Raw genomic sequence first — 12,506 nt, forward strand, 5'->3', positions numbered from 1 at the left:
CATCAAGAGAATGCCAAGATTGTGCAAAGCAGTAATCAAAGCAAAAGGCGGCTACTTTGAAGAACCTAGAATAGGACATATTTTCAGTATTTTCACACTTTTTGTTATGTATATAATTCCACATGTGTTAATTCATAGTTTTGATGCCTTCAGCGTGAATCTACAATTTTCATAGTCATGAAAGTAAAGAAAACTCTTTGAATGAGAAGGTGTGTCCAAACTTTTGGTCTGTACTGTATATCATATCTATCTAGACTGTAAAATTCAAGTCGTGCTGTGATTTAAAGAGATAGGGCCTCATTTATCAAAACTAACAGGAAACCTATCTTATTTGCCAATAGCAACCTATCAGAGGTCACCTTTCAGTTTTCCTGTTAGACAGTTTTGATAAATGAGGCCCATAGTGTGCCAGCAGCTGAGACCCCAATCAAGAGTCCAAAAATACATCAAAGGAATTCCGCAGCACTCCCAATATATGATCAAATCAGTTGTCCTTTATTCATGTCTATTTATTTATCTATCACATGGATTGTGCACATTTGCATATGCAACTGCCAATCAGCTGTCTTGTAAAATTTAATTGCCTCCCAGACTGAAAACTTTCCACCCATTGGATTCTATTGACACAACGTTAAAAGAGCCCAAGATCATCTAATAGCTACTAAAGTTTCCCTATTGGGCACCTCATATCTATCTATCTTTCTATCTATCTCATGCCAAATTTAAAGGGAACCTGTTACCCGGATTTTGTGTACATAGAGCTGAGGACATGGGTTGCTAGATGGCCGCTAGCACATCTGTAATACCCAGTCCCCATAGCTCTGTGTGCTTTTATTGTGTAAAATAAATGATTTGATACATATGCAAATTAACCTGAGATGAGTCCTCTATGTGAGATGAGTCAGGGACAGGACTCATCTCAGGTTAATTTGCCTATGTATCAAATCAGGTTTTTTACACAATAAAAGCACACAGAGCTATGGGGACTGGGTATTGCGGATGTGCTAGCAGCCATCTAGCAACCCATGTCCTCAGCTCTATACACAAAATCCCGGTGACAGGTTCCCTTTAAGTTAGCTTTATTAGCAGGAATAAATACATATTAGCATTGCCAAAACAAGTAGGAAATAATTGGGTTAGAACTTGGGACTGGGAATGGGGATAGGGACACATCAAAAACTTTTAGCCCCCTTAGAGGGTTAGATTCTGTGATTTTTCTGATTGCTTGTTCCATAGAGTACTATTGTGGTTTATGAGATTCTGACAGTCTGCCTACTGAGGATACTTTCACACTAGCGTTAAAGTTTTCCGGTATTGAGTTCCGTCATAGTGGCTCAATACCGGAAAAAATGCATCAGTTTTATCCCAATGCAGGGACGTTGCTAGGGTCTGAAAACATACAGGGCACACATTCACTGTACCACGCCCCTGTGAAGCCATGCCCCCACTGCCATGGGGGGGGGGGGGGATGGGGAGGACCCTTCACAGTAGTTATTAACCCCTTTCAGCAGTCCCCCCCTTCAGTGAATGGGGGAGAGCTGAAAGGGGTTAATACCTACTGTGAAGGGCCTAGCCATCTGGGCAACCCCACAGATCATCCCCCATCCTCCTTGTACTTGTTCCGCTGATCTGCTACTTGCGCGCTGCGTGATCCTGAGTTCAGTCACTTTGGTGTGCAATCCCGTCCTGCGGCACATGATCCCGAGAGACCCATGACCTACAGCGGCGGGTCTCGCAGGATCACACGCCGCAGGATGGGATTGCACACCGAAGTGACTGAACTCATGCTCGCGCAGCCCGCAAGTAGGGGAACAAGTACAAGGGGGGTGGGGAATGGCCAAATTTAAAAAATAAATGCTACCAGGCCAGCATAACATTCGGGGCACTGGACAAAACATCCGGGGCTCAAGCCCTGAATGTTTTGACCTAACGACGCCCCTGCCCCAATGCATTCTGAATGGAAAGCAATCCGTTCAGTATGCATCAGGAAGTCCTCAGTTCAGTTCTTTTAGGGTATTTAGCCGGAGAAAATACCGCAGCATGCTGCAGTATTTTCTCCAGCCACAATTCTGGAGCACCAGACTGATTGCCGGATCCGGCATTAATTTCCATTGAAATGTAATGCGGATCCGATACCAATTGTTCCTGAAAAACGGATTCGGTTAAATCTGTGAAAAAGATAAATACCAGATCAGTTTTTTCCGGATGACACCGGAGAGACGAATCCGGTATTGCAATGTATTTGTCCGATGGATCCGCATGCGGATCCGGAAACAAATGATATCCATTTGCATACAGATTCACATATCTGCCTGCCGGATTCTTCTTTCTAGGCAAGGTAGATGTTGTTGGTTTCTGTAAGTGGACACTTGTTTAGCAGGAAGGTTCTCTTCTGGAACACCACCATGTTGTTAGTTTTCTTTGGATTGATGTGCAGAGCCCATGTAGTGCAGAATTTCTCCAGGATTTGCAAGTTGTCTTGGACACCTTTCTTGGTTGGAGATCACACAAGCACATAGCAGAAATTTCACCTCGGTGTTATGGACGATGAGCCCTGATGTTGAGGAGGACTCCAGAGCCGCAGCTAGCGGCTCCTTCTCCTTCCAGTTACCCACATGCTGCATCTGTTCTCAGTGTCTGAGTTTCTGATGATATAGTAACATGGTAATGTAGTTTGTAAGGCTGAAAAAAGACATATGTCCATCCAGTTCAACCTATCATACATTTTTCCTCCTTTTCCACTTTCTAGACATAGATCTTTCCATGCTTTGTATTGTGGAAGTGGCACTTGATGAGGCTGTGCAGGGTGTGTAGATGTGGTCCATCATGCAGTGGTTTAGCATATCTATCTATCTATCTATCTATCTATCTATCTATCCCCAATAAAGAATACCTCCCCAGTGTGTCCTGTGAGCATAGTGGAAGCTGGAGAACCTATGTGCATACCTGCTTTAGCCTCGGATCACACAGTTTGCCCTCCGGCAAAGGAATGAGCAATCCCAATAGTGTCTGGTGTTATGGGTCTTATACAAGGGCCATCTTAGTGATGTCATGGAATGCTGTGATGTCATGTGCTCATTTGCATATACAGCTGCCAATCTGTTGTCTTTTAAATTGTGGAAAACCTCTTTTATTGCCTCCCAGACTGAAAACTTCCTGGGCATCGGTAATAAAATGACTGTACAGTGCACCTCATTATCTATCTATCTCATACAGTACAGCATTGGACTTTCCTGCCAGAGTACCAGAGGATCCTATGGTGGTCCCTAAATCTGATACCTTAGTGGGTCCAAAAATTCTAAAGGAACAAAAAAATGGAGCTGCCTTTGTAGACAATAAATGTCCTCTAGGGTCTTTTTCTGTTAATCTAAATCTGTTATCTATTTATTGATCATATGGTGTTTGGGCCCCAAGAAACATTTCCTCTGATGGGCCCAAGGAACCTATAGACAGGCAGCCATGAGAATACACACAGTCATGAAGTTACTGTAATAACCACGATAAAATCAGGATTCCATTACTAGTCATATTACTTATTGCATGAATGTGTTCTGTTTGCTGACCCAGCACATGAATGTCAGAGATGATAATATGTAAAGAGCATCACATGACTGATGCCATGGATGTTTCAGTTAGGCCATAGATATATTGCATTACACAGAACTGATACATGAGCTATATAATTATTTTGCATATAGGGGTCAACTGCCTGATATAAGAAAGGTATGCATGCAGAATTTTTGATATATGCATATTAGAAATTTTCATATAAATAAAATAAAAACTAGAATATCCTTTTAACTGTTACAGAATAAAACCCCTCAAAGTGTATATTAGATGTAAAAATCAACCTTTCGATGTTTATATCATTGATGTAGCCAGATCACAAATACTGCATTACATAAAAGTTCTAGTCAAATAAATGTCTATGGTTGACTAGACCCCAAGGTTTTGACTCCTTTTAATCACCCAAATTTGTTTTTGTCTAGTGTATTTAACAACAACACAAAGCCTCACTGTCGTCCAAACTTTGGAATTACAAGGTCTTCGGTACAATCCCAGTTTACAAAATAGCTCTTCTTTGTACTACAAATCAATAACCACTACGTTACAAAGAATGGTAAGTCAGACAAAATAGCGTGATCCATTTCTGTAAATAACCCAAGAATCGGTCCAAACACAATCTTATCAACAACGTAATGTGTATGAGGGGCTCCCAACTAATCCCCGACAGAAGACTGTGGAGGGGAGAAGGATTTGACACCAGAAGTTTCTGGCAGCAACGGTCTCCTCACTCTATTGGAAACACAACTGAGCACGTATGTGTAAGGCCTCTTGCATACGACCGTTGGGCTTTTGCAGTAGTTTTCGGTCTGCAAAAAATACGGATGACGCATTCAGTTTTTTTGCGGAATGGAACAGCTGGCCACTGATAGAACAGTACTATCCTTGTCCGTTATGCGGACAATAATAGAACATGTTCTGTCTTTGGACGGAAAATCGGAAATGGAAGGCATACGAAGTACCTTCTGTTTTTTTGCAGATCCATTGAAATGAATGGGCCTGTATACCGAACGCAAAAAACGGAACGTAAACAAAAAAAAACACGTTTGTGTGCAAGAGGCCTAAGGAAGAGGCATGAGAGAGCTGACGCATAATGCGTGTTCAGCAAGCTGCTATTGAAGGTGTAGAAGCACCTTTAGGCCTCGTGCACATGGTAGATTGGCTGGAGAAAGATGTGAACGGAAATGACAATATTATCAAGACTTTTCTTTCTTTTAAAATTATTTTTCAAAAATATATGCAGTTTTGGTGCCAAAATCAGGAAAGAAAACATGGCAAAACCATGAAAACCATGCAGTAAAAGGAAACCCTAAGGCCCCTTTCACACGAGCGAGTTTTCCGCACTGGTGCAATGCGTGATGCATCAGTTCTGCGTTGCGTGAAAAACACAGCATGTTCTATATTCTACGTTTTTCACGCAGCCCTGGCCCCATAGAAGTGGATGGCCTCTTTCACACGAGCGTGACAGATTAGGTCCGGATGTGTTCAGGGTGCGTTTAGTGAAACTTGCACCATTTTGCAAGCAAGTTCAGTCAGTTATGTCTACCATTGCGTTAACAGTTCTGTGCGGGTGCAATGTGTTTTGATGCATTTTTCACGCATGATAATGACATGATAAAAAACTGAAGGTTTACAAACATCTCTTAGCAACCGTCAGTGAAAAACGTACTGCATCTGCACTTGCTTGCGGATGCAATGCGTTTTTCACTGAAGCCCCTTTCACTTCTATGGGGCCAGGGCTGCGTGAAAAACAGAAGTGATGCGTGAAAAACAATGCTCATGTACACAGACCCATTGAAATGAATGGGTCAGGATTCAGGCCCCCTCCACACGAGCGAGTTTTCTGTGTGGGTGCAATGCGTGACGTGAACGCATAGCACCCACACATAATCCTGACCCATTCATTTCAATAGGTCTGTGTACATGAGCGCATCAGTTTTGCGTTGCGTGAAAAACGCAGCATGTTCTATATTCTGTGTTTTTCACGCAGCCCTGGCCCCATAGAAGTGAATGGGGCTTCAGTGAAAAACGCATTGCATCCGGAAGCAAGTGCGGATGCAATGCATTTTTCACTGATGGTTACTAAGAGATGTTTGTAAACCTTCAGTTATTCATCACGCGTGTGAAAAAATGCATCAAAATGTATTGCACCCGCATGGAAAAAACTGAACTGGACGCAATCGCAGACAAAACTGACTGAACTTTCTTGACAAAATGATTCGAGTTTCACTGAACGCTCCCTGAACGGATCCGTCAGGTCACATGGTCCAATCACATGGTCCATCACCACGGTGATGGACCATGTGATTGGACCATGTGATGTGATGTCACCACAGGTCCTTTAGCGGGCAGCTCATGATTAAAGAAGTAAGAAAAGACCGGCAGCTACGCAATCAAGAGGAGAAGGTGAGTTAATAATATTATTTTTTTTTTACCCTCAATTAAGCATTCTGTATTAAAGAATGCTATTATTTCCCCTAATAACCATGTTATAAGGGAAAATAATACAGTGAATAGACTGTCATCTTAACAACCATGCGTGAAAATCGCACCGCATCCGCACTTGATTGCGGATGCTTGCGATTTTCACTCAGCCCTATTCACTTCTATGGGGCCTGCGTTGCGTGATAAACGCACAATATAGAGCATGCTGCGATTTTCACGCAACGCATAAGTGATGCGTGAAAATCACTGCTCATGTGCACAGCCCCATAGAGGTGAATGGGTCCGGATTCAGTGCGGGTGCAATGCGTTCACCTCACACATTGCACCCGCGCGGAAATCTCACCCGTGTGAACTCAGCCTAAGGCTACCTGCACATGGGTGCGGGTGAACGCACATAAGATCCACACAAATTTCCGGATTTATATCTAATTGCGATCTTTGGTGCAGATTTGCCACAGATCTCACTCTTCCATTTAAAAGGGTGAAATCCGCAGCTAAAACTGCAAACATAATGGACATGCTATTTAATTTGAAATCCGCACGGCAGGTCAATTGCCACATGGAGAAAATCTGCAGTGTACATGAGAATAGTGTAATCTTATACACTTTGCTGGTACTGTAATACACACGTATACCACAACTTGTGCATGTGGCTTAGGCCTCATGCACACAGACGTGTTCCACGGCCGAGAGCGGACCGTGGAAATCCAGCCGGGATTCCTGCTGACAGCATGAGCGCACGGCGTCATTGGTTGCTATGACGCCGTGCGCTTCATGCAGCCGCTGCTGTACAGTAATGCACTATACTAGGCACATTTTTTCAGCTTCCCATTCATTTCAATGGAAGAATCATTGTGGATTTTGCCCAAGATAGAGCATGCTGCCTCTTTTTTCCAGTGACTGAAATTCATTTCAACGGGAGGCTTTTTAGAGGCATTTTTTTGTGTGGATTCTGCGTGGAAAATTAGTGAAAAACAACGTGAAAAAATGTCATGTGAAGGGGCCCTAATTTTTTTTTTTTTTATGGATGTTTTTCAGTCCTTTCAAAGCCATGAAATCAAAAGTCCAATTAGCAATATCTCTGCTGCCTTCATGATATTTGGGATACTTAAAGAGGAATTTTCACTGGTCCTAACATTGCAATTTTATTACCTGACAGTGTAGGGCTTTATTTGGAGATGTCAGGGCGCTTTTTCTTTTTCACATTGGCTGCTCCGTTCCCCTGCTGTGTCCCCCATTCACTTTTGACGCCCTGTATGCTAATTAGCAGCATTGGTACAGGGAGGAAAAGATGGCCGGATTTCTCAAGGGGCATCTCCTTCTCCCTGGCTGTGAGCTGGCCAATAGCAGCAGAGAGTGTCACAGACAGGGAAAAAAATGATAACCTTCTCCCTGGCTGTGACGCTCTCCGCTGCGATTGGGCAGCTCCCAGCCAGAGAGAAACAGTCCATGTAGCCTCCTCAGTGAAGTACCATATTTTTTAGACTATAAGATGCACTTAGGATTTTGAGGAGGAAAATAAGATTTTTTTTTTTCCATCAGATCTCAAAATGAGACCCTCAAGCTCCATCAGACCTCAGATCAGACCACCAAGCTCCATGAGCTTCAGATCAGACCCTCAGACCCCCAAGCTTCATCAGCCTCAAATTAGACCCTATTAGCCTCCGATCAGACCGCCATCAGCTTCAGATCATACTCCCATCAGCCTCAGATTGAGTCCCATCCTAAAAAAATTGAAATAAACTTACCTCGCTTGCTCTTTATGGTGCTGCCACTCACTGCTCCCTAGTCTTCTTCTGGCCCACGATGCACCGTGACCTGACGTTGCACAGCGTCAGGACATAGTGTGCATCTATGTGCACTACATTTTGATGCTGGATGCTGTCAGGACAGTGCAGAGCGGGGACCGGAAGAAGACCAGGGAGGTGAGTAGAGCCAGTGCAGCGCCACCTTTACAGCTCCCCATGCCTCCCACATGCTGATGACCTCTTGGAAGTGATCAAAGAACAGGCCAGTAAGCCCAAGGAAACCCCAATGAAGTGCACATCCAACAAACATAAACCAATATGTAATTTTATTGAGCTACAAAGACATACAAAAGATTAAAAATTGTATACAATATGCCATGTGCTGGTACCAAATTAAACCAGACACATATACAGACCCCAAAAATAACCACATATAGGGACACAATATAGATAGTCTGAAAATAATAATGCCCAACAAAAAGTAAAACATTAAATGCAACCCAGGATATACATTAAATAATCAATGATAATGTGACAGCCAAGTACCTAATACCTAAGTGAAATACATGGGTACAGGACTATCCAGGCGCCTCCCTCACCGCTCCCCATACCTCCCACAAGCTGATGACCGCTTGGAAGCGGTCATTAGCACTCGGACTATGAGAACCACTGCAACTTTTGCCTCACCTTTTGTGTCTTATAGTCCGAAAAATATAATGGCTTGGTGCATGCTACAGATTTTGTTGCACTTCTGACAAAATTTGTATTAATCTGTGTAAATTTGTATAAAATGTATTGTATTAGCTCAGAAGATAGGAAATTGCCGATTCATACAACACATATCTGACTTATAAGGTTAGGTTCACGCTGAGATTTTTGGAGGAGATTTGAGACAGAATTTTCAGGATTTTTCAGCCAAAGCCAGAAGTGGATCCAGGAGGAAGGATAAGTATAAGTCTATTTCTGGTTCCTTTAGAAGCCACTTCTGACTTTGGTTAAAAAACCTGCAGGAAAATCTGCTTCAAAACCTCCTCTAAAAATGCGTGAACGTAGGTAAAATTTTACATTTATGTATCAGTTCATGGCTGAGTTGGTGTATTTTTTAATGTAATTTATATACTTCACATTTTGCACTCTTCACTTAGTTGAAATCCAGTTTCAAGAATACAGTTCTAGAAGATAGTTATACAGGATTAACAGTTTTACATTACAGGTAAGTAAATATATTTTCTCATTATATATTTTCTGACTATTGGTTCTCATGATCTGACACACTGCCACTTTCAGATTATGTGGTTGTTGTTTTACTGTTGTGACGATAAAGCTATATTCACATTGATCATATGCAAATATATTTGTGGTAGAAAACTGATGTGGACTTGAATTTTTGCCATGTACAGTACTGTGCAAAAGTTTTAGGTGCGGGGAAAAATGCAGCCAAGTAAGAACGCTTTCAAAAATAGAAAGGTTACTAGATTATTTTTATCAATTAACAAAATGCAAAGTAAATGAACAAGAGAGCAATCTGAATCAAATCAATATTTGCCGTAACCACCCTTTGCCTTCAAAACAGCATCAGCAGATCTTCTGTCAATGGAAGCTTGGTCAAATCTAACTCTTCGTCTGTAATCCCAGACAGATGCAATGAAGTTGAGATCAGGGCTCTGTGGTACCATATCATCACTTCCAGTATTCCCTGTTCTTCTTTACGCTGAAGATAGTTTTTCATTACATTAGATGTTTGTTTGGGGTTGTTGTCCTGCTGCAGAGTAAATTTGGAGCCAATTGGATGCCTCCCTAATGGATATGATGGGTAAATATCTGCCTGTATTTCTCCTCATTGAAGACACTATTAATCCTGCCAAAACCAGTGTTCCCTCTAAGGTGCGCGGGTGCGCGGCCGCGCATCAATTATTGTGCCCCCGCTCACCACTTTATAATGTCCGCTCAGCACCACCTGCAGTCATCATGATGATGACTTCTTCAGCAATACGTTCAGGGTGTGGCTCAGCGGGGGCGCCGCCTCCACATATTTCTGCGCTACTGCTGCAGCTCCTCCTTCTTTTTCTGACCGGAAGAGGCGAGGAGGACTGAGCAGCACGAAGCAGCAGGGCAAGGTACTGTGGAGGTGGAGCTGTCTTTTAGCCTGAGGGAGGCTAAAGTGGTTACCCTGCTGTGTCAGGGACAGGGTAAGACGCCGCCTGCAAAGTGAAGACATTAAAATCTCCCTGAGTGTTCCCATAGATCAGGCGGGAGCAGAGTGCAGGGTAATTACAGAGCTTCATCTTCCATTTAGTTGAACAGGACACTGCACAGCCCTTTGAATGAGAAATTTATCATTTTATGTTTGCAAAGTGAGGAGGGTTTCAGGCTTTCACTGCATGTCTCCCACACAACATTACCATTCCCTTCATATCCCAGTGCCTCACTCTGCCCTCAGCATGGTATGTAGCTGGAGGGAGAAAGCGCGACCTTATCACTATGTAGGGCACAGTAGGCAATCTCCACAGCACATACCACATAGGTTGCAGCCTGGCTGTGCAGCACCTTCTTCTTCTGCAATACAGAAGAAGCTGCAGCAAAGAAAAGTAAAAGTTCAAATGAGACCACAATGTTTTAGTGTGTTAAAGAAACTATTCACTCAATGAAGGACAAAGGCATATTTTATGTTCACCATTATATAACCAAGTGCAAAATAATAATTGTTACTTATATAATACTGCCTCTATGTACAAGAATATAACTACTATAATACTGCATCCTATGTACAAGAATATAACTACTATAATACCGCCTCCTATGTACAAGAATATAACTACTATAATACAGCCTCCTATGTACAAGAATATAACTGCTATAATACTGCATCTCTTTACAAGTATATAACTACTATAATACCGCCTCCTATGTACAAGAATATAACTACTATAATACAGCCTCCTATGTACAAGAATATAACTACTATAATACTGTCTCCTATGCACAAGAATATAACTACTATAATACTGCCTCCTATGTACAAGAATATAACTACTATAATACAGCCTCCTATGTACAAGAATATAACTACTATAATACTGTCTCCTATGCACAAGAATATAACTACTATAATACTGCCTCCTATGTACAAGAATATAACTACTATAATACTGCATCTATGTACAAGTATATAACTACTATAATACCGCCTCCTATGTACAAGAATATAACTACTATAATACAGCCTCCTATGTACAAGAATATAACTGCTATAAAACTGCTCCATTATACAAGAATATAACTACTATACTACTTCCTCCTATGTACTAGAATATACCTACTATAATACTGCATCCATGTACAAGTATATAACTACTATAATACCGCCTCCTATGTACAAGAATATAACTACTATAATACTGCTCCTATGTACAAGAATATAACTACTATAATACTGCCTCCTATGTACAAGAATATAACTACTATAATACTGTCTCCTATGTACAAGAATATAACTACTATACTACTGCCTCCTATGTACAAGAATATAACTACTATAATACTGCCTCCTATCTACAAGAATATACCTACTATAATACTGTCTCCTATGTACAAGAATATAACTACTATAATACTGTCTCCTATGTACAAGAATATAACTACTATACTACTTCCTCCTATGTACTAGAATATACCTACTATAATACTGCCTCCTATGTACAAGAATATAACTACTATAATACCGCCTCCTATGTACAAGAATATAACTATTATAATACTGCTCCTATGTACAAGAATATAACTACTACGTATAATACTGCCTCCTATGTACAAGAATATAACTGCTATAATACTGCCTCCTATGTACAAGAATATAACTACTATAATACTGCTCCTATGTACAAGGATATAACTACTATAATACTGCTCCTATGTACAGGAATATAACTGCTATAATTCTGCTCCTATGTGCAGTAATATAACTACTATAATACTGCCCCTTCTTGTTTGCCTGTCCTATCGCCCACCTTTGACTAAGCATTGCCCATCTCTAAGTCGACCACGCTCAGCAGCGGCCAAGGCTTAGAGGGAACACTGGCCAAAACCCCAACTCCATTTGCTGAAATGCAGCACCAAATTTGCAAGGAACCTCCACCATGCTGCACTGTTTTCTGCAGACATTCATTATTGAACTGCTCTCCAGCCCTTCCATGAACATACTGTTACAGACAAATCTTTCAGCTTTTGACTCTTTTGACATTTTTTTGCACTCCAATTCCTTTGTTTTCATTCACAGTTGAGTGGAATTAAGGGCAGTCGTATCTGCAGCCTAGAGAAAAACAAGGAGTCCTGGAAGTTATGATATGGCCCCCACAGAGCCCTGATCTCAACATCATCGCATCTTTCCAGGATTACATTAGGGAATAGAGGGATCTGAGCAAGCCTATATCCATAGAAACTTAGTTCTCCAAGATGTTTGTAACAAAAATTTAGTTCCTTCAAGCACTGTGTGCAGTATGTATCTAGAAAAATTGATGCTGTTGAAGACAAAGGGTGGTCACACCATATGTTGATTTAATTTCGCTTTCTGTTTACTTTGCATATACTTAATTGATAAAAATAAATTATTAACACTTCTAATTTTGAAAACATACTTACTTTTCATCATTTTGCATAATACTATATGTGCCAGCAGAACGTTATTGGATTAGCTCCATTGTAATTCAATAGAGCTTATCAGCGTCTTTTCTGTGCGGATTCTGCTGTTAT

At 41.4% G+C, this 12,506-nt stretch overlaps 1 protein-coding gene across 2 annotated transcripts in view; it reads left to right on the forward strand.

Moving 5' to 3' along the window:
- Positions 1-12,506, forward strand: part of TMPRSS9 (transmembrane serine protease 9) — a 239,511-nt gene that overhangs the window by 110,542 nt on the left and 116,463 nt on the right. For both annotated transcript variants that reach the window (XM_044305598.1, XM_044305607.1), the window contains exons 4-5: positions 3,990-4,120; positions 8,903-8,970. In XM_044305598.1, the coding sequence (XP_044161533.1) occupies positions 3,990-4,120; positions 8,903-8,970 (199 nt within the window). The remainder of the gene's footprint in view (positions 1-3,989; positions 4,121-8,902; positions 8,971-12,506) is intronic.

Source organism: Bufo gargarizans, chromosome 1 (genome assembly GCF_014858855.1).
Source record: "Bufo gargarizans isolate SCDJY-AF-19 chromosome 1, ASM1485885v1, whole genome shotgun sequence".
NCBI classification, from domain to species: domain Eukaryota; kingdom Metazoa; phylum Chordata; class Amphibia; order Anura; family Bufonidae; genus Bufo; species Bufo gargarizans.